The sequence below is a fragment of the Spermophilus citellus genome, assembly GCF_964194105.1.
Source record: "Spermophilus citellus genome assembly, chromosome: 10".
Lineage (NCBI taxonomy): Eukaryota > Metazoa > Chordata > Mammalia > Rodentia > Sciuridae > Spermophilus > Spermophilus citellus.
The window spans coordinates 106,745,831-106,768,942 of record NC_138197.1 but is presented as its reverse complement, the minus strand read 5'-3'; the positions used below and the strand labels follow the sequence as shown (position 1 = coordinate 106,768,942).

Genomic DNA, 23,112 nt, shown 5'->3' with positions numbered 1-23,112 from the left:
GCGGTGGGGCAGGGCAGGAAGGCACCTCTTTGACTTGCCCATCTACAGTATCCAGTCTCTAAACCAGCGTATTGAGCCCCCGTAGCCTGCGGGCTTTGCTGGAGTATTTCTCAATGCCTCGCCGGTGGCGGGGAAGGCTGGCTGTGCTCGGCGCATTTTAGCGCACTTAACCCAGGCAGCCCTGCTAGACCGGCTCTTCCGCCAGAAGCCGAACTCCTTGCCCAGAAATCGTTAAAGAGCACGACTCCCTCAACGCGTGGTGGGTCACTGTGGCGGGGCGGGAGTTTGGTGACTTGGGTCCCCAGAACAATAGCTCATAACGCTTCAGCTGCCAGAGAGGAATAAAAGCTTCAGACTGCCCAAAGAGCTTTACCCCGCGCTGCACTCCCTACTGTTTAAAACAAAACGCTGGGGGCGGGGAGGAGGCTTTCGATTTTCTGGATAACCAGACGTTCGTTTGGTTGCTTTAAGTTGTTTCAACAAAATCCCGGTTTGTTTCTAAAGATGTTGGATTAGCATTTAACACATCGTCGGTCACTAAAGCCCAGGCAGTTCACCAGCCCCAACACAGCCTCAGCTAAAAGAACATCAGAGCAAACAGAGCCGGGCTTTTAAAATTGGCAAACAAATGCCACACACCGCCAAAAAAAGAGGGCGGGGGGTTAAGGCGAACTTGGGTCCAAATGAGTTTGAAGGGAATAAAAAGGAAGAAAGTCGGTACAAGTTTTCCTAAAGCAGGCTGGAGAGCACGAAAGTCGCAAACAGGGGCTTTTGTGCATGCTAATTGCACCATTTGTGTGCAAAAGTTCCGACACGAAGTGTGAACTCTCAACAGAAGGAAACATGAGACAACTGAAGTGCCCTGGTTTATGTGCCCTGCTCCTCCTCCACCGCCGCCTCCTCTTCTTTCTCCTTCCTCCCGCGGAGCCCGCTGTTGCAGCTTGTTTGCACTGGGGCTTATCCGGAGCGGAAATTCCTTTCCGTTTTTGTGAATGACAAACTCATTAACAATTCATCAACACAACCTGTTCCAACCGGCCCGTCCCCACGGCAACAGCCCCTTCCGCAGCGCGCTCATTGGCTGGCTGGGAGAATGTATCCATTGAGACGCTCGCTGTTTGTATCCATTGAGGAGCTGCCTCGCGCTGGGGGTGTGCGAGGACTGAGTCCTAGGGACAGTGAGCAAATCGAGTCTTGAATAATCCTGGGAGAAAGGCGCCTGGGTGGATTTGAGGTGCAGTCTTGTAGGGAGGGATTAGGAACCTCTAGACTTTTCCCCTCCTCTCTCAGTAGCGAGGAGTCCGAATTAATTGGATTTCATTCACTGGGGAGGAACAAAACTGTCTGGGCAGCTTCATTCAGAGAGATTCATTGACTCCGAGAGCGAGCGGCTGCAGCCGGCTACAGAGACTGCGGGCTTCACTTCAGTCTCGCTTTCTCCAACCGCTAGCTAGCCTCGGTTTTGGAAAGGTGAGGCTGAATTAAACCCCGCTCCGAGAGCGGCGGCTTTGCTCAGCGCGCTCGGCCTATGCCAGCCCGGAGGGGCGTCTGGTAGGCACCCCGCCCTCTCCCTCAACTCGACCCCCATGATAGATACGCTCAGACCCGTGCCCTTCGCGTCGGAAATGGCGATCAGCAAGACAGTAGCGTGGCTCAACGAGCAGCTGGAACTGGGGAACGAGCGGCTGCTGCTGATGGACTGCCGGCCGCAGGAGCTGTACGAATCGTCTCACATCGAGTCGGCCATCAACGTGGCCATCCCGGGCATCATGCTGCGGCGCCTGCAGAAGGGCAACCTGCCGTTGCGCGCGCTCTTCACGCGCGGCGAGGACCGGGACCGCTTTACCAGGCGGTGTGGCACCGACACCGTGGTGCTCTACGACGAGAATAGCAGCGATTGGAACGAGAATACGGGCGGCGAGTCTGTGCTCGGGCTGCTGCTCAAAAAGCTCAAGGACGAGGGCTGCCGGGCGTTCTACCTGGAAGGTACGCGTCCCGGGGGTTAAGCGCGTGGGGCAGGGCAGGGCAGGGCAGGGATGCGGGGCTACCAGCTTGTAGGCTGGGCGCGCGGGTTGAATGCTTTTGCTTCGCCAGTTTGGCGCTTGAGTCGCATTGAATTAAGATGTGCAGGACCAGAGAGGTTCCTGGGGGTGCATGTTGGCCCCTGCCAGCCCTCTCAATACTCGGAAAAGTTGCCATTTTATGCGTTTCCCGATTCAAAAAGATAAGGTTTTCAGGGGAGACGACCGGGACCCTTCCTTTCATTCCCAAAGGTCCACACTGAAATGTCTTCTCTTACATTTGACTATGCACGTAGGTGATTCGTAGGGTGTTCCTGGTGGTTCCTGCACCCAGCTGCGGTTCTCACAAGCTGTGAAAACTACTACAGCATCTCGGGTTACACTGTTGCTTTTCTCCTTCTGGCAGGTGGCTTCAGTAAGTTCCAAGCCGAGTTCGCCCTGCACTGCGAGACCAATCTAGACGGCTCGTGTAGCAGCAGCTCGCCGCCGTTGCCAGTGCTGGGGCTTGGGGGCCTGCGGATCAGCTCCGACTCTTCCTCGGACATTGAATCTGACGTGGACCGAGACCCCAATAGTGCAACGGACTCGGATGGCAGCCCGCTGTCCAACAGCCAGCCTTCCTTCCCTGTGGAGATCTTGCCCTTTCTTTACTTGGGCTGTGCCAAGGACTCTACCAACTTGGACGTGTTAGAGGAGTTCGGCATCAAGTACATCTTGAATGTCACCCCCAATTTGCCCAATCTCTTTGAGAACGCAGGAGAGTTCAAATACAAGCAAATCCCCATCTCGGATCACTGGAGCCAAAACTTGTCCCAGTTTTTCCCCGAGGCCATTTCTTTTATAGGTGAGACTAATTAACTGTCCTGGCTTTTGACTTTTAAATGCAAAACCATTCGTAGAATTTGAGCTGTTAATTGTTCTTGGCTATTTGCTAATTTGTCCCAGGCAGGTATCTAATATTCCTCGGGCGTTCTTAATTCTGGTTTAGTACTCGCTAAGGAGAGAAGTATCTTTTGACAAGTCTTCAGACCTCAGATCCATCTGAAACACTCTTTTGAAATGCTCATGTTTCTTGAATCTTTCAATTCAGGCATTTAACAGGAATCAGACAACAGATTTTGCCCACCGTCTTTTAACTGAGAGTGAGGATGGAAAAGACTGGATAGAAATATTCACTGTAGATGTGTTGCTTTGTAATTTAAAAAGACCTAGGAGTTGTTTTAGGACACCAAGTTAGTGGTTGGAAAGCCCTATGAATGCTAAATGTTATTCAGTTGAGTGATACTGTGATATGGGGTAACAGTGAGACAGTGTGGGTAACCTGATCCCGGCAGGAAGAACTGTGGGCTGGAAGCCTGGGAGAAGTGAATCTCCAGGCATTGTAGTGCATTTCCTATTACAAAGGAACTCATTTTCAGGCCATGTCGACATCCTGTTCCTCCTAATGGGCTGTCCCCTGTGACTTCCCTCTCTCTTTTAAAATGCCTGAATACCTCCATTGTTAGCTGTACAACAGTTGGGGAATAATTTAATAGACCCTTGCACTCTGCTTGTCTGTATAAAAGGCATTCATGAACATATTGCAGGGTTTCTGGTATTCACATGCTGAGGCAAAGAATGCACACATTAAGGAGTTTTTTGTTGGTAGAAACTTAATACAAAAGCTCTCTTTTCAGAAAATATCTGAAATATGTAATTGTGTTCAGTGTACATGTTTATTTCAGTAATACATTTTCTGCTGCCTGCAGGGCTCAACTGCCACACACGATTGTTTTATAACCCCCCCTCCACATTCAGGTTTTAGACTCATTGACAAAGGGTGGTGTTCAGCCTACTGAAATATTGCTTTTCTTTTTGTGTTCACAGATGAAGCCCGGGGCAAAAACTGTGGCGTCTTGGTGCATTGCTTGGCTGGCATTAGCCGCTCAGTCACTGTGACTGTGGCTTACCTTATGCAGAAGCTCAATCTGTCCATGAATGATGCTTATGACATTGTCAAGATGAAGAAATCCAACATCTCTCCTAATTTCAACTTCATGGGCCAGTTACTAGACTTCGAGAGGACGCTGGGACTCAGCAGCCCCTGTGACAACCGGGTTCCAGCACAACAGCTCTATTTTACCACCCCCTCCAACCAGAATGTCTACCAAGTGGACTCCCTGCAATCCACGTGAAAGGCCCCACACATCTTGCTGAGATGTGTCTGTTCCTTCCGCAGTTTCTCTTGGCAGCGTCAGCTGGGCTGCTTTCTTTGTGTGTGGCCCCAGGTGTCAAAATGTCACCAGCTGTCTGTATTAGACAAGGTTACCAAGTGTGGAATTGGTTATTACAAAAGGAGAGATTTGTCCATTCTATTTGGAAGGACAGGACTCGCTGTCTAAATACAGGCAGTAGGTTTGCTCTGCACCCATGTGTACAGCCTACCCATGCAGGGACTGGAATCAGAGGACTTCCAGGTATATAGGGTAGGACCAAATGGTAGGGTTAGGAGCATGTGTTCTTTAGGGCCTTGTATGGCTGTTTCCTTTTGCATCTGGAACTAACTATATATTGTCTTCAGTGAAGACTGATTCAACTTTGCATATAGAGGAGCCAAAGAGAGATTTCAGCTCTGTATTTGTGGTATCAGTTTTTGGGGAAAAAAATTTGATACTTCATTTGATTATTGTAAATATTTGATCTTAAATCACTTCACAGAATGTTTGTTTGGATTGTATTTTTTTTTTATTTGATGGGTTTAAAATGATCCAAAGGGAGAAAGAGCAGTATGCCACTTCTTAAAACAAACAAAAAAAGGAACATTTTGCTCTTTTCTAATCCAAAGGGTATATTTGCAGCATGCTTGACTTTATTGTACCAATTCTGATGACATTTTCATGGACATTATCACTAAGACCTTGTTATGGTGCAGTCTTCAGTCTTTCATATATTTTCCTTGTGATTTTTTTCTCTTAATGTAGTTTGACTATGCCTTATCTTTGTAAATATATTGGCTTATGTTGTCTTAAAAGGGGATATCTTGGACAGACACCAAAATCATGGGCTCACTTTTTTTTTTTTTAAAGTTCAGCTGTGCTAAACAGTTTATTACCTCTGTACAAAATTCTTCAGGGAGTGTCACCTCAAACGCAATACTTTGGGTTGGTTTATTTCCTTTTTTTTTTTTTTTAATTTGTATAAAACTGGAAGTGTGTGTGAGAGCATGGGTACCCATTCAATAGGTGGAATGCATCTGATTGTGAAGAAGGGAGAATTAAGTTGCTCCATTACGTTCGTGGTGTAAAGTTTTGAGCTGGAATTTATTATAAGAATGTAAAACCTTAAATTATTAATAAATAACTATTTTGGCTATTGAATGTGTTTCTAGTTGTATCTACATATGGAGTGACTTAGAAAATTTTCAGCCAGGGCCTGATAGGGCCTGATAATTAATTGGCTTGTAGGAATAGCTGGATAAAGTTTTTATTTTTAAGCTGTTTCTAGCCTGTTTCTTAGGTACAGTTTATGAAATTCATGTTTTGCTTCAAATCAAAATGGCATCATAGAATGGATTGACTATATCATGTTTATATTTTATACTGAATATATTTAGGATTATTTCAAATATTATTGCCCCCAAAGAAAAAGGATGTCATGGCATATACCTTGCTGAGGTCTACAATTTGAATATTCATGAACAGCCATAAGAAGGTGTGCCAGAATAAGGTGATAGCCACATGTTAACCTGTCTGATCCATATTGTCAGAAAGATGTATGGGTAATCATTTTTCCAGGCTGTTGTTACTATCTGGCAATTCTACAAGTTATCCTGGCATAGGCACGATGAATCCTGGAATGTGGTCTTACTTTTTCCCTTATATGCACGTGGTGCATTCTGTTTTCTCACTGAGCCTGGATGTGACTTTGAATTGCACATTGGCATTTGAGATGAAACTTGGCCACCCTTGTTTTAATGTGCTTTTGTGCTTAACTGGTTTAGAATGTAGGTCAGAATCCCCTATTGAACCTTTGATAGAGGTGATTTTGAATAGTTTCTTTCCAAGCTAAAGACTTAATATCCTGTCATTGTCCTTGACTTGTCTCCCCACCCTGATTGTAAAACTTACACAAGCCAAAATAAAGGTGAAGGTGAATGTATAGAATCAAAACAACAAGAACATAACATTTTGGGCTTTTTCAATATGAGTTCAGTTCCTTCCTCTGAAGTGAAGAACATGAGCACATGTGACATGTCAGTTGAACTTTTTAGTAGTCTATGTGTTAGGAGGCAAGTGGCCCATACTCTGTAGCAATTGCATCAAGCTGCCCAGCATGATTTTTAAGCAACTAACTATAAAAAGCAAACAGACACTGCGGAAAAATAACCAAGTCAGTCTCTTATTTGGGTGTCCCAAGTCAGCAGGAGCACAGAAAGGAGAAGTGGATTGCAGTTCAACTTGGCTCCTGTTAATCCAGTTCTGAACAGTTTCCGCTCCTGGCATTCCCTAAACTGCCTGTTCAAAGTAGGGATTTGCAAGCAGCGTTAGCAATTTCCTGTCCAGCTGCAGCTCAAGTAGCTGGTTGCTTTCTCTCTCCTTTCTTTTCTCTGATTTCTTTCTCTCTTCTTCTTCTTCTTCTTCTTTTTTTTTTTTTTTTTTTTTTGAAAATATGGGCTGTGGATAATTTTAGTGCATTTCCTCTTTGTGGATTATCATCTCTTTCCTCCTTGCCTGCATACATTGAGTTCCTACTGCTGGACTCAAACCCACAGCTGGCCTCCCCAGCACTTCCTCTCATTTCACCGTGGGTTTGTTGTTTGTCAGTCCACTTCTGAAATTAATAATGTTTTCTGGCCAAGTGCCACAAGCCATTACCACAAAGGGGAAGTAACACATATGAATAGCAGGAAGCCATGCAGGGTCACAGTGTGAGCTGAACCTGTGGAGGAGCATAATTGAGCCTGGCCCATTCAGCAAGTGTCTGAGGGCAATTTGGGGAGAGGGAGCTCACAGCATTTAAGCAGCTCAAGCTGTGAAAAAAAAAAAAAAGTTTCCAATAAATTGGGAGCAAATGGTCTTTGTCACCAGTCTGAATAAAGGAGCCCGGAGCAAGGAGAATTTAGGGCTCTCATAAAGTTGCAATGTTTGGGGTTTCTCCCCTCTCTCCGGGCATATTGTTTCATAAGCTGGTGAACAGAGGGGTGCCTGTTTCCCTCTCTCCCCACAAAAGGACTCGTGTTAATGGGTGGTTTTTATGGTTCACATAGGCCAGAAGATTCAAAGGGCTATTCTCCTTCCTTCCTTTTCTTCTCTGAAAGGTGGTAGGTTGTAACTGACAGCATGGACCCCCACCTCGCCCTGTGTGCGCCTCCCTTTCTCCCAGTCGTACCAGTGCTCCTCTGGCTCTTTTGTGCTTCAGGAGCTGCATGAAGAAGATCATTTTGCATCTTGGAGTTGGGCTGGCTTCCTGAATGGAGCCCCCGCTTGGTTACTAGGGCAACCTTTGCTAGCAGCTGCAGCTGCACGGCCTCCCTCCTCACCTGCTGTCCCCATTAGAGGCTTCCACAGGTCTCAGAAAGCGCTACCTTTCTTGGCCTTCTGTAGGGGACTAGGGGTGCCCTTGGGGAGAGAACATTATCTGCAGGTTTGTGGGGGATGCAGGAAACTTAGGGCAAGCAGTAATTAATGGCATGAACTAATCTTTGGGTTAAAATTGGAATGAGGAAGGGTTATCTGGGGATAAAAATACCAACACAGTCTTCAAAGAAATGAAAATGGAGTTTTGGCTTGATGGTACAGTAAGCAGACCTGAGCTGTAATCTGCTTTCTTACTAATGAATCAGGTAGGTCAGGGCAAGTCACCCCGCCTTACTGAGGTTGTTTTTTTTTTTTTTTTTTCTTTCTTTCTTTTCTGTAAAATGGGGAAATGTTTATCTCTCATTCTAGGATTCTCTTATAACTCTAACCTTCTGATCATGGATTGGTGGCACTAAATGATAAAATGAGGTGCAGAGTGAGTGAAGCAAATATTTACTATGGATATCAGATATTGTACTTTGTAGACACTAGCATCTCATTTGATCCTCAAAACAGCTCTGTGAGAGAGGCCCTATTGTTATCCCTATTTTCCAAAGTGGAAACGGAGCAGAGAAAGGCTAATGTTTAAAGCCCACCCACATGGGACACTGTTAGGGAAGGCATGTCTGTTCACTGTCTACCACTGTCGGGGACTGAACTTTGAACCATTAGTTCTTTCTGTGGCAAACTGCTTGTCATCTGTATTTGCTCCTCTTTATGAAGTCCCGTGTAGGAAGTGGTATCCCCTATTTTACAGATGAGGAAGTGAAGGAAGCAGAGTTATATGACCTGTCAAATTAAACCTAAATTCGAGTGGTACTACGCATATTTCAAAACAGATTTCCCTAAGGATCTCTAACCTGGCAAGAAGATACAGGGCCTAGCTCTGACTCTTGCTCACACTGCTTTTTCAAGATTACAAAAGAAAGTCTCCCCAAAGGAGCTCACCTCCATACTCTGATCCCTCCAGAAGAAATGTGGGAGAGGGAGATGGGCAAGGGAAGGTGGGCGGTGGGCTGGGGAAGTGAGAGTAGACAGAGTGGAATTGGGAAGACATATGGAGGGCAGATCATATGGTAGCTACCTGTAAGACAAAATCCTTGAAAAGTCCTCCTTAGAAGGTCAGTCTAAAGTGTTGAACTGCTTCACAAAGATTATTTTAGGTATAAGTTTACATACAATTCCCCACATGGCCATAATTGTTTACCAAAAGACCCTGCAACACTTTCAAATGCCCTTGCTCCCGTATGTCCTCATTACTTATTTTGCAATTGGCTCTGGAGCAGCCAGTTTTGGTGAATGAATCTTCAAACTTCTTTAAAGTTAGTAAATTGATTTCCTAAGAGGATTGAAGGGCACAGAACAAAGTTCAAGCAGTTCACAAATATTTATCCAAGCCTTGATGTGTGTTGCACTGGTTCAAAGAAACAAGGTGAAAATAAAGGGCAGCTAAAGACTTCAACAGGATCCCTCAAAGGTGGGGGTCATGTTGTATTTCTAGATATAGCTACTCAATCTATCTGACAGTGCCCCAAATCAAAGAGGGATCCAGAAGGACACTTTCTGTATGTCCTTCTTTGCCTCAACCATCCAAATAACATTTTAGACTCTGCATTTGTATGTTTATGTGAGAAAGGATTAATAGCCCACATGTATGCCCTTGAACTCATCCATTTCTCTACTTGTGGAAAATACCATTGAAGAAAGTGTGCATATCCATTGCTTTTTATTGCTGGGATTGGTGGTACACACCTGTAATCCCAGAGACTGGGAAGGATAAGGCAGGAGGATCTCAATTTCAAGGTCAGCCTCAACAACTAGGGAAGCCTTCATAATTTAGCAAAACCCTATCTCAAAATGAAAAATCTAAGACTGGGGTGTGGCTCAGGGACCTCTGGGTTCAATTCCCAGTGCCAAAACCAACTATCTATCTATCTGTATATGTATATATGCATATATACATATATATATATATATATATATATATATATATATATCTCATATATATTATATATGTGTGTGTGTGTATATATATATATATATATATATATATATATATATATATATATATCTCCTATCAATGATGTACTAGGAAAGTTTCAAACCAGCATTTCTCCAAAAAATGAACTCAGACACATAGGAAAAATGAAGAATAGTACATTATTTGATAATTATATTTTAAAAGACACAAAAAGGAAAGGAAAAGTTTATTCCTTCACTAGAATCACCCCCTACCTGCTTTTGAAGTACATTTAAGAATTTGTTACATTAACTCTTTGTGTGTGTGTGTGTGTGTGTGTGTGTGTGTGGTCTTCAGAACTGAACCCAAGGCCATGTGCATGCTAAACAAGAGATCTACCAGCTAGTTACATTCTATATTATTGGTTTTTATTAGGTGCAGTTTAAGTTCTATTATAAACACTAACAGGAGAAAAAGGAAAGAAATCAGGACTCCTAGAGAAGGCCCATCTCTGTTCAGTGTAGTGTCATCTGGGGCAGTTCAACTTCAGGCCAGAGGACCCACTTCTAAGATCTGTCTTAAACTTCACTGGCAAACTGCTGCTGGCTGGTCACTGGAGCTCAGCAGGGCTGGGGCCCAGGACTTTCATTCTTCTCCATGTGGTCTAAATTTCCTCAGATTACCGTGGCTGGATCCCATGGATGCCATCCCAGTGAGGGTGCCAGGTGGAAATCATATTGACTTTTATGACATGGGCTTAGAAGTCACTTCTGCTGTACTGAAGTTTAAGAAGAGGGGACTTAAAAATACACTTTTAATGGAGGAAAGACAGGACTCTGAAAGCAGTTGGAATAGAAAATGCTATTGCAGTCATTGTTGGAAAATACAGTCTGTTATATCTTGCACAGAATATATTTGAATCTAGGACTGTAAGAAGTAGCAGTGCTGGGCACAGTGGTGCGATACCAGTGGCTTAGGAGTCTGAGGCAGGTAGGGTTGCAATTTCAAAGCCAACCTTAGCAATTTACCAAGGCCTAAGCAATTTAGTGAGATCCAGTCTCAACAAATAAAATAAAAAGGGTTGGCAATGTGGAACAATGGTTAAATGTCCCTGAGTTCAATCCCTGGTACAAAGGAGAAGGAGAAGGGGGAGGAGGAGAAAGGGGGAGGGGAGAGGAAGGAGGAGAAGGAGAAGAAGAAATAATGAGGCTAGGCACAGTGGTGCAGGCCTCTAATCCCAGTCAAGGCTGAGTCTGGGGAACTTCCTGAGACCCTGTCTAAAAAAAAGGATGGTAGTGGGTGGTGGTGCTGGGGGTGTAGCTCAGTAGTGGAGTGCCCCTGGGTTCAATTCCCAGAACTGAAAAAAAAAAAAAAAAGTAGTAGGTCTTAATGAGATAAATAAAAAGAAGATTTGCTGTATTGGTCTTATGGTCCCATCTTGAAAGCATCATTTTCAACAACCTCTGTCAACATTCTTTAAATTTTATTTTTTCTTCTATTTTTGTGTTAACAATAGAGCAATGCCATCAAAACATTTATTAGATTGGCCCATAAAAGAGTTTTTCATTAAAAAAATATTTTGATGGAGAAAATGTTATGTTTGAGATTTTTTCCCTCCAAGTTATTGACTCAATAACTTTCTTTTCTGGAGAAAACTCTATTCCCACTATAGGGAATCATGTAAGACCCTGGTCAGGCTCCAAAGTGCCTAATTTTCTGATGTCACTATTAGTTTGGGGATGGGACATGATTGAAGTCCAGCTGATCATATCGAAGTCTGAATTTACCTATGAAAATGACTTTTTGTTGGGGTTGCTAAGCTACAGACTTACTGAATCAGATGATTGGAAATGAGGCCTAGGAATCTGTTTTTTTTTTTTTTTTTTTTTTTTTGGTAAAAGATCCTTGGTGATTCTTTTGATTGTCCATTTTGGGAATTACCAGCTCTGCTATGTATATCAAATCAGCCGTTAATTTATTCTAGCATCTCACCTCTCAGTATTCACAAAGAATAATAAAATGGATCTTGCTAAATATCTCTCATAACACAGACATCAAAAGGTTGAGCATGTAATTTTGAGGTATCTATACCATAAGCTATGATGGACTTAACAAGTATAGACTTTATTCTATTTTATTATTTGACATTTAGAATAATGCTTGAAAACATGAATTTTCCTATAAGCACTTGATTTTAATTTCACCAAGGCTTCTGTGTCTTCGCTAGTACTTGGTGTTACAAGCTCCATAGACTGTTCCAGTGCCCCTTGTGATCTTAGAGACTCTAGCCCACTGCTCATATTTTGTCTTTCCAGGGTAAATCTTTTTAAAAATCTTGTTAGTTTCTTTTCAAATCTTAGTCATTTTAAGTGTCTCTGGACAGCTTCTAGTTTCATTGTGGTATTTTTGAGGTTCAGTGACTGGAACAATATGCTATATTTCTGGAACAGATGAATTCTGGTGTTTATGAGTGTATGTGTGTGCGTGTGTGCGAACACGCCTAAGATTGTACTTTCTATTTTGTTTTTAACATCCTTCCTGATGATGCTTGCTTTTGTGACTGCCACAATACATTGGGCCGACCTCTTCAGGGAATGGTCTACAATGATGCCATTATCCTTTCCTGGATCACGTCTGCACTTGGAGGCTTCCATTCCCCTAGTGCAAGGTGGGCTCTCTTCTGCAGCCACGACTGTAGCCATGACCATGCAAGTGACTCCATTGATGTTTATTTTTGTCAGGTTCGTGTTTTAAGTGCCAGAAAACCTAGTGTCCTCTGCAGATTTGAAGTTTACTTTACTGACATTTAAATTGTTTTTGGAAATTTGTAAGCAAGACTGCTCTATGCATGGATCATTAAATACACTATTTATTTATCTAATGATTTATTTATTTTCAGTGCTTGGGATTGAAGCCAGGGATGCTTTACAACTGAGCTAAATCCCCAGTACTTTTTATATTTTCATTTTAAGACAGGGTCATGCTAATTTGTTGAGTCTCACTATGTTACTGAGTCTGGCTTTAAACTTGCCATCCTCCTTCCTCAATCTCCTGAGGTGTGCAACTGTGCCACTACACCCAGCTGAATACAGAATTTTTAATATATTCTTAAGGAGGACAGTGATTATACTATCAATCTGCCCTTAAAATACCCATTTAGGGGCTGGGGTTTTAGTTCAGTGGTACAGCGCTTGCCTAGGATGTGTGAGGCACTGGGTTCGATTCTTACCACTGCATATAAATAAAATAAAGGTCCATTGACAATGAAAAAAAAAATACTCATCCACATACCATAGTAGTACTAGAGTACTAGGACTTTATTTAGAAAAACAAACAAATGTACTTTTATGAAAATAGAGCTTTATGATAATTTCAAAATCCTTATCCTTCTCCTCCAATTCCAATAAGAGCGCTCTTCCCAAACCTTTCTTATAAGGAAATTCAGAATTGATACAGATCTCTATCCAAGTTTAATATTCTTAAGGACCTTATCATTCCTTGACAAAAACAATTTGAATTAAAATGTTTTCAAAAGAAAGACACTGGGCTAAGGGTGTGGCTCAGTGGTAGAGCTCTTGCATAGCATGTGTGAGGTCCTGGGTTTGATTCTCCAGCACTGCAACCAACAAACAGATCACACAATGAGAGCAATGAGAGAGAGAGATGGAGGCGGGGGTGGGGGGGTGGGAGGGTGGCGGCAGGGGAAATATGTCTGTGGTTTGCTGAGGCCATCTCCAGTCAGATCTTATTCTCAGCCCTAGAGTGATGATCAGGTGATGATTTACAAGCTGGGTCAGTGGGTTTGGTATTCCCAGATGTGAACTCAGATCCATCAGTTGTGTTTGGCCATGAACAAGTTACTTAGTCTCTCTGAGCCTTGGTTTTCTCTTCTATGCAATGGGAATAAGAACAATTGATGGAATCCTGAGGATGCAGTGAGATGATTGATAATAACGCACTTAGAACACTGCAAATACAGCATGAATAATGAGGCTTCAGGAAGTGGAAACATGCCGTATAATGACCTATTCATTAGTTCAATAATATGTAACCCATCGTATTCAGAGAATATTCTGGGAGTTTTAAAAGATAAATTCAATGCAAGTCTTGATCCTTTGTCCTTGATATGAAAACAACAGACACAAATCATTATATGATGTAGAATGACCAGTAGAATAAAATTAAGAACACAGGTTCTAGATTCAGATTCAAACATTAATTTTATTTGTATTTACTGGTGCAACCTTAGACCAGTTGTTTAATCTCATTAAGTTTTTTCTTCTTCTCATCTGTTAGAAAGTGGAGATAATAGCAATATTTATCTCAAAATGTTGTTCCTGGGATTAAATAGGAAAATCTGAGTAAATTGTTTGGTACTTTGAGTGACACATTGAAAATCATGTTAACTATTTCCATAAAGCATTCAGAAAAAGTTTTGCAGAAATTCAGAGGAGCAGGGGAATTTCCCCTCTGTTTTGGGGAAGGTAAAAAAAAAATCATGGAAGATTCCCTGCAAGAGGCTGATAAATTGCAAAGCAAAATTTGAGTTTGCTAAAGAACATACGTTCTCGCATATGCAAGCTGGCCCAACTACCCTCAGCGGTAGGTTTCATAGGAATATTAAGTCTTCATCTTTCAGATGAAAATAGAAATTTACAGAGTTTAAATTAAGCAACTTGCTGAAGTTTCCCCAGGAACCTTGTGATGAAGCTGGTTTCTATTCTCAGGTCTACTGTAAGGCCGGGGTTCTCAGCATTTGCTTGGTGCTCTCCTGCATACATATGGGGGATGCTCATCTTAAAAGCTTCTCATTTCCCTAGGATTTGGAGGAGGGTGGCCTCAGACCTGAATTTGTCATCACAAGATTTAGGGTCTGGGGAGTTTGTGGTATATGTCCAGGTTATATCAAGGTGGAGACCAATCTTAATGTTCTATGGGAAAATAAAAACCAAACTCATGCCTGTTTTTGGGTGTGTGGGGGTTACTGGGGATTGAACTCAGGGGCACCCAACTGCTGAGTCACATCCCTAGCCTTGTTTTGTATTTTATTTAGAGACAAGAGCTCATTGAGTTGCTTAGTGCCTTGCGGTTGCGGAGGTTGGCTTTGAACTCTCTATCCTCCTGTCTCAGTCTCCAGAGTGGCTGGGATTACAGGTGTGTGCCACTGTGCCAGGCTCAAAACCCATGGCTTTTTAATCACTGGAATGTTGATGTGATGCTGGACTATTCTGACAATAGTCCTTTTGACAATAGTCCTTAGGAGAAACTTTGGGTCTCTTATCCTTGCATTTTTTTCTGGAACTCCAACATTTTCCACACTGATTGTTCAGATGCAGCTAATTAAAACACAAATTAGTTATGTTGTTCATAGATTAGATTCCTTGCTTTACCCTAATCCCTAGATCAGAGATGAGAAATATACTAATTCATCGACCACAACTGATGGATGATTTTCTAATAGTTAAAATGAAATTTGTTTGTAGAGCCCTTCCTTTGTGCCAGGAAGGATGCTGCATGCAGATTATCTCATCTAACCTTTGGAATGCTCAAGTGAGGCAGAAGTTGCTCTCATGTAATGATTAAGTGAAATTAAGGACTCTGAAGCTACACTGTTAGGTTCAAATCTAGGCTCTACCACTTCCTCACCGTCTGACATTGAGCAAGTTAACCACTCTATGCCTCAGTTTCTTTACTTCTAAAACAGAGAAAATAAAAAGTCACAGAATTAAATGAATTAATACACTCAGGGTGTCTACAACAGTGCCTTGATCACTGTAAGTAAATAATACATGAACCCTGTTGAAGAGGAAAAACCTTTCCTCTACTCTCTTGGGTCCAGTTTCAGGGGCCTACAAATTAATCTGACAGAACCCTAAAGAGAGATATAGAAGAAGACCTCAGAAGATGGAAAAATATACCCTGTTCATGGATAGGCAGAACTAACATCATCAAAATGGCGATATTACCAAAAGTTCTCTATAAGTTCAATGCTATGCCAATCAAAATCCCAACAGCATTTCTTATAGAAATAGATAAAACAATCATGAAATTCATATGGAATAATAAAAGACCCAGAATAGCAAAAACAATGCTAAGCAGGAAGTGTGAATCAGGCGGTATAGCGATACCAGACTTCAAACTATACTACAGAGCAATAGTAACAAAAACAGCATGGTACTGGTACCAAAACAGGCGGGTGGACCAATGGTACAGAATAGAGGACACAGTAACCAATCCACAAAACTACAACTATCTTATATTTGATAAAGGGGCTAAAAGCATGCAATGGAGGAAGGATAGCATCTTCAACAAATGGTGCTGGGAAAACTGGAAATCTATTTGCATCAAAATGAAACTGAATCCCTTTCTCTCGCCATGCACAAAAGTTAACTCAAAATGGATCAAGGAGCTTGATATTAAATCAGAGACACGGCGTCTGATAGAAGAAAAAGTTGGCTATGATTTACATACTGTGGGGTCGGGCTCCAAATTCCTCAATAGGACACCCATAGCACAAGAGTTAACAACTAGAATCAACAAATGGGACTTATTCAAACTAAAAAGTTTTTTCTCAGCAAAAGAAACAATAAGAGATAAACAGGGAGCCTACATCCTGGGAACAAATCTTTACTCCCCACACTTCAGATAGAGCCCTAATATCCAGAGTATACAAAGAACTCAAAAAATTAGACAATAAGATAACAAATAACCCAATCAACAAATGGGCCAAGGACCTGAACAGACATTTCTCAGAGGAGGACATACAATCAATCAATAAGTACATGAAAAAATGCTCACCATCTCTAGCAGTCAGAGAAATGCAAATCAAAACCACCCTAAGATACCATCTCACTCCAGTAAGATTGGCAGCCATTATAAAGTCAAACAACAAGTGCTGGCGAGGATGTGGGGAAAAGGGTACACTTGTTCATTGTTGGTGGGACTGCAAATTGGTGCAGCCAATTTGGAAAGCAGTATGGAGATTTCTTGTAAAGCTGGGAATGGAACCACCATTTGACCCTTCTCGGTCTATTCCCTAAAGACCTAATAAGAGCATGCTACAGGGACACTGCTACATCGATGTTCATAGCAGCACAATTCACGATAGCAAGATTGTGGAACCAACCTAGATGCCCTTCAATAGATGAATGGATAAAAAAATGTGGCATTTATACACAATGGAGTATTACTCTGCTTTAAAAAATGACAAAATCATATAATTTGGAGGGAAATGGATGGCATTAGAGCAGATTATGCTAAGTGAAGCTAGCCAATCCTTAAAAAACAAATGCCAAATGACTGCTTTGATATAAGGGGAGTAACCAAGGTCAGGGTAGGGATGAAGAGCTTGAGAAGAAGATTAACATTAAACAGGGATGGAGGTGGGAGGGAAAGGGAGTGAGAAGGGAAATCGCATGGAAATGGAAGGTGATCCTCAGGGTTATACAAAATTACATATAAGAGGAAAGGAGGGGTAAGAGAAAAATAATACAAGTGGAAGAAATGATTTACAGTAGAGGGGGTAGAGAGAGAAAAGGGGAGGGGAGGGGAGGGGAGGGGAAGGGGGGATAGTAGAGAATAGGATAGACAGCAGAATACATCAGTCACTAGAATGGCAATATGTAAATCAATGGAAGTGTAACTGATATGATACAGCAATCTGTATACGGGGTAAAAATGGGAGTTCATAACCCACTTGAATCAAACTGTGAAATATGATATATTAAGAACTATGTAATGTTTTGAACGACCAACAATAAAAAAAAAAACAAATTAATCTGACAAAAGACAAATTAGCAAGAAAAAAAGGTTTTGATCACATATGTTTGTGGAAATTCACGGAAAAATATGACTCAAGGAAGTGCTTAGAATTTAGGTCTGATAGGTGAGGGAGAGAGGGAGAGGGCTAGTCATGGGAAAATAAATGACTTTGAAGAAAGATAAATGGGCACTTGGGAGAACAGATGACAGTCTTGTGACAAAGCTGTTTAGGTTATTTCTTTTCCTTCTACTCTCTGGTGTTAAGAGTCACACTTTCTTGGTTACGAAATTTCTGAGAGGAGATTTATGACATTTGACCTTCTTTTTTTTTTTTTTTCAAACTACTGGGAATTAAACCCAGGACCTCATATATGCTAAGCTACCACTAAGCTACATCTCCAGCCAGTCCCTTTCATTTTGAGACACAGCGTTGCTAGGTTGCCCAGGCTGTCCTTAAATTTGTGTTCCTCTTGTTGCTGAGGCTACCTAGCTGGATATTTGGATACTCATGGGGGAACTATGCTTTTAAGCAGATCAGAGAAGTTTAGCAAAAAACTCCTCATTCCCAGTAGTGTATTTTCAATCCCCTTCAGGGAGACATCCCTTTCACTGATGGCAAAATGGAGGCTGAGAGATAAATTTGCCTCACGTTTCCAAAGTGGTAAATAGTGAAGCTGAGATTTCAACCCAGGCTGGTCTGATGTCAGAGCCCTTTGATATTTCCACTACAAGAAATCACAGAAGGGGGTTGGTGTTGTGGCTCAGCAGTAGAGCACTCACCTAGCACGTGAGGTTCTGGGTTCGATCCTTAGCACCACTTAAAAATAAATAAATAAATTAAATAAAAGTATTGTGTCCAACTACAACTAAAAAATAAAAAGAAAAAAGAAATCACAGAAGGAGTTATTAAATCTAGACTCAAACTTTTGGGGGGAATATATATTCTTCAGAATAAATTGATACCCGGCCTTAGGCTCCATCATTTTTGCAAAATGAGAATGTTGAACAATTCGAATTTTGAAGGCCTTTCTACTTTCAAAATGATTGTGACAAAGCTGTTTAGGTTATTTAATTTATTTTTTCCTTCTACTCTCTGGTGTTCTAAAGAGTAGTATTTTGGGTGTTCTATGCGTAAATCATCCGTGGAAAAGAATGTATGTTTGGTCACGTTTCAAAGAATATATCAAAGGGACCATTGCTGTCTGTGTGTGTAGAACCACGTCGGTGCCTGCGTACCTGCGTATGTGCTTCAGTTGTTCTGAAAAGAGTGATTGTCTTTGGAAGGAAAAGGGAAGATCCAGAGCTGCAGATAGTTAATTGTTTATTTCTGCCTCACATGCTGTTGACCTAGGATTCAGCACGTCCTCAGGGAGTGTCTCTTGCAGGCCTTTTCCAAAAGGTGATTGGCAAGGGAAGTCCTTCTAAAAGAGATAAGTGGCTTCTTAAAGTAAACCCAGAATAAATGGAGTACAGATTCTGTTTACTAAATATTTCCTGGTTGATGGCCACTAACGTGCAGCCCTGCATGGCATGTTCTTTGAGGAATGGAAGACGTGGAGCTGAATCCTGTTTCTCCATCATCACAAAATTCGTTAAATGCATTCCTTGTAGTTGATTAAGTTTGTAGAATTCTTTGCACAACCACAATTTTTTTTTTCTGTGCACTTTACTTCCTTTCTGCCAAATACCCTTTGCGTTTTCAAGGTCGCCTTTGAGAATTGTGGTTTTGTTTTGTTTTGTTTTTCTCCTGGTGGTTAATCTTACCAAAAGCTTTTCTCTTATTCTTCCAAGGGCAGTTAGGAAAGATGTGTGCTTGAGCCAGCTGACTTAAACATTCTTTTCTTTTGTTCCTCTTCTTTCTAAAAAAAAAAAAAATAATAAAAATAATAATAATAATAATAAAATAAATTTTTAAAACTTTCTTTTTACTTTGTTTATTGGCTTTGTGTCTTAGCAATGCTAATGCAGTAGTATGATTCTTGTATTGATTCTGGCTTTTCAAAATGAATTCTTCAACCTAAGGATTCTCTGTTGTGGCCAGGCCTATAATTACACTAAAAACAAAGGCTAATCTAGGAAGAGAAGTCAAAAAGATTCGGAAGCATTCTTCAATGACACTGAGCTGTAGTTATAGAAAGAAAACAAAATCTGGCTTCTTACTTCACCATGAGAAAAAACAAAAACAAATAAAAGGAAACCAAACAAAACATAAAGAGAACTGTAAATAAATAAATCACCATTGACCCCTCCCACCCCCAAGAGCCTGCTTGAATGGGGAGGAGAGGTGGGCTGTAGCCCATTAGGCCAGAGAAACAAGAAAGGAAGTGGGTGGGATCACTAAATGAATCAGGTTTGAAGGAGCCCTAAAGAATCCCACTGATGTGTAGATTTGAGGCTCCGAGAGGCCTTAACTAAAGTGGGTGGAACTCACAGGTCATCAGCAGGTCACAGAAGGACAGAGGAAGCTCTGGCAGCCTCAAAATCATGCCATCCAAGGGAAACTAGGGTGAGGCCAGTCATTTGCTTAGTTAAGGAGAGTGCGTAAATCCCTTGAGGGGAGAGGGAATGAGTTTAAGGAAAAGAGGATTTTCATTTAAAATTTTTGGAGTCTAATCTTTAATTTGAAGAGATAATCAGCACGTTAAGGGTTTATTATTTTATATTAAGTATCCCTATAGTTACTTTGGTTGGAACAGAGAGGTTCTCCATAAGTGCCTAAACAAATGAATTTTCTCCGTTGCTTTCTTAAAGTCGCTCTCCTCTTCAGAACCCCAAACTTTGCACTGGTAAATTAGAAAACTCTAATGGAAGCTACTTGGGCTTGGGAGTAAGGCTGCAGTGCGTGTACACCCCAGCTTCACCGCTCATGCATAAACTATTGCCCAAACCTAGGCAAGACCCAGGGGCAGTAGTGTTGGTGGTAGATATTTCCAAGCCTCAGGTTTGTCATGCAGTCAAAGGCCATGAAGAGCTCAGCACAGATCCTGGTGTGTGCCACAGAGTAACTGTCAGCTCCTGGACAAGTCCTCTCATCTCTCTTGACCCCAGTCTTCTCTTCTATTGAAAGAGCCCTAATAGTCACCTCCCCAGGGACATTTTGCAGCCTAAATGCAATGCCTTCTTAGCAAATGTCTCTGTTTCCTTCAAGTCTTAGCTCAAATGTCACTTCTCTTGGGAAGCTTTCTGAATTCTCCAAGCAGATTTAGGAGTTGATTTTTTTTTAAACATGGTCTGGTGACAAATAGTCTTTATTACTATTGTATATACCTCACTTTCTATTATAAATGTTGGTTCAACTGTGTCCCTTCATCTTTATGGCATAGTCTTTTCATGTAGTGTAGTGGTTAAAAACTAGGCTTTGGCATGGGTTGAAAAATCTTTGCTCAACTCTTTACTCTCGGATGCTGAACTAGTTACTTAACTTCTCAGAATCTCAATTTCTTCAACTCTAAAATAGAAATGATAATCCCTGTCTTATAAGTATATTGTTGTTAACCTGTAACCTAGAAGGGTACGTACCATATGCTCAGTAACTATTGGTTGAGTGCATGAACAAATAGCAAGGTTGTGCATATTTATGAAATACATATATAAAGCACAGTGTCATGGACTTTGCAGACTCAATAAATTTATTTATAAAGTGAATGTTTATTTATTTATTTATTTTGAGAGAGAATTTTTAATATTTATTTTTTAGTTTTCGGCGGGCGCATGTGGTGCTGAGGATCGAACCCGGGCCGCACGCATGCCAGGTGAGCGGGCTACCGCTTGAGCCACATCCCCAGCCCAAAGTGAATGTTTAAAAGGGTCCAGGTCACTACATTTCATTAGATAGGAAACGTATACTTGCTTATGCTCTGAGGATATAAAGGAACATGTCTTGCGTAAGGTTTTGCTTAGGTGAAAGGTGCAAATAAATGAATGTTTGCTAAATATGAATCACCCAGAGATAAGAAGAAAGCCTTTGGGAATTTGATATCCTTAATGTACTTAGAATTACAAAACTTTATGAAAAGAAGGGCACGTTGAGAATCTTTATCCAAGCTTTTTATTACTTTGATTTTTAGTTTGTTACCATTTCTTTGATTTCTGCTTTTATTTGAATGTTTCCTTCTTCAATTTATTTTGGATTTACTTTTCTTTTTTTTTTTTAGCTCCTATTTTATTTTATTTAATATTTTTGTGGTGTTGGGGATTGAACTCAGGGCCTTGGGAGAAACTCATTGTAGGAAAGCATTCTACCACTGATTTACACCTCAGTCTAGATAACAATGATGTCTCCTTCTTTCAAACTGCATAAATCTGTTTATTTCTTTCTTTATTTTTCTTTCCTTTTCCTTTATTTTTCAGTACTGGAGATTGAACTCAGGGGTGCTTTACCACTGATCTACATCCTCAATCCTCTTTATTTTTTATTTCAAGACAAGATCTCACTAAGTTGTGCAACCTATACTCAAATTTATGAATTTACAATCTTCCTGCCACCTTCTGAGTTGCTAGGATTACAGGCATGTGCCACTGTGCTTGGCTTTTTCTATCTTCTAATGTAGGAAACTTGGATCCTTAATTTTAATCTCTCTCCCTTCCTCCACATGTTTTTTTAAAAATATTTATTTTTTAGTTTTCAGTGGATACAACATCTTTATTTTATTTTTATGTGGTGCTGAGGATCGAACCCAGCGCCGTGCGCATGCCAGGCAAGCACACTACCGCTTGAGCCACATCCCCAGCCCCCTCCACATGTTTTGAAGCTATGATTTTCCCTTTAGACACTGCTTTAGCTGCATCCCATGAAGTTTTTCTTCTTCAACTTACTGCCTTCAAGAAAATGAACTCCCTACCCTATAGCAGCACACTTAGGTTTAATACCTTAAATTTAAAAGAAATATTGCCAAGGGCAAAAGGTGTCCAGGATGGGCAGTGGTAGGAGATAGGATAGGTGTTTATTGAGCACTTGCTTTGTATATTCAAGAGGCATTACATATATTATCTCATTTACTCCCTCACATCAGCCCTGTAAGTCAAGCAGTGGTGTTATCATTCTCTTTAAGAGAATGGGGAAGCTTAAGCTCTCAAAGGGCAAGCACACCCTGTCTGACATGGCAGTGTTCTCTGATGCTAGATCTGTCTGCACTGAGGAGCATGCTTCTGATCTCCAAGAATATGCCATGGACAGCATGTGGGACAGGCAGGAGCAGCAGGTGGAGCGTGGGACAGACCTCATTCACAAGGGGACAAGTGCCTTTGTGAGCCTCAAACCTGGGACTATGTTCAGAGATCAAGACTCAGAGCTGTCCTAAACTGCCCTTTGCTTTTGGCAACAGTAGGGCTTATGTTTGTTTCCAGAAATCACAGTAGTGATCACAATGAGGCTGTGTTCATACATAATCTGGTTTGACAGAAATTAATATTTAATAAGAGGCTCCATTCAGTCAAACAATTGCCCTTAGGGGCCCATGTCAGGGTCGGTCACCCAGGGCTTGGCGCTGGAACAATGTGTGCTCTTGGCTGGGGCTTGGGGAGAGAGTACGTCTGTGTGTGTGCACATGTGTATGTTTATGTGTGTATTTGTGGTGGGTGTTGAGGGGAAGGTTCTGACTGGTCTTAGTCAAATTTTAAGCCAGGATCATAAGTTAGTCTAGGAAGGAGGCAACTGGACTTTTTTTTTTTTTTGATATTAGGGATTAAATTCAGGGGCACTCGACCACTGAGCCACATCCCCAGTCCTTTTTTGTATTTTATTTAGAGACAGGGTCTCACTCCATTGCTTAACGCCTTGTTTTTTGCTCAGGCTGGCTTTGAACTCATGATCCTC

At 41.5% G+C, this 23,112-nt stretch overlaps 1 protein-coding gene across 2 annotated transcripts; it reads left to right on the top strand.

Moving 5' to 3' along the window:
• The first annotated feature begins 1,118 nt into the window (after positions 1–1,118).
• Positions 1,119–5,377, top strand: DUSP6 (dual specificity phosphatase 6). 2 transcript variants are annotated; one of them, XM_081311522.1, is made up of 3 exons: positions 1,119–1,986; positions 2,428–2,865; positions 3,888–5,377. In XM_081311522.1, exons 1-3 carry the CDS (start codon positions 1,587–1,589, stop codon positions 4,193–4,195), a joined length of 1,146 nt encoding a protein of 381 aa, XP_081167648.1. In that variant the 5' UTR covers positions 1,119–1,586; the 3' UTR covers positions 4,196–5,377. The 2 variants fall into 2 exon arrangements, with proteins under 2 accessions (XP_081167648.1, XP_081167649.1); XM_081311523.1 differs by lacking the exon at positions 2,428–2,865.
• The last annotated feature ends 17,735 nt before the right edge of the window (positions 5,378–23,112 follow it).

Bases quoted from the DNA above. Each gene is read 5' to 3' on its own strand.
- DUSP6 (XM_081311522.1), top strand. From the start codon at position 1,587: ATGATAGATACGCTCAGACCCGTGCCCTTCGCGTCGGAAATGGCGATC. The intron at 1,987-2,427 runs GTACGCGTCCCG...TCCTTCTGGCAG, and splicing joins CCGGGCGTTCTACCTGGAAG to GTGGCTTCAGTAAGTTCCAA. The intron at 2,866-3,887 runs GTGAGACTAATT...TTGTGTTCACAG, and splicing joins CGAGGCCATTTCTTTTATAG to ATGAAGCCCGGGGCAAAAAC.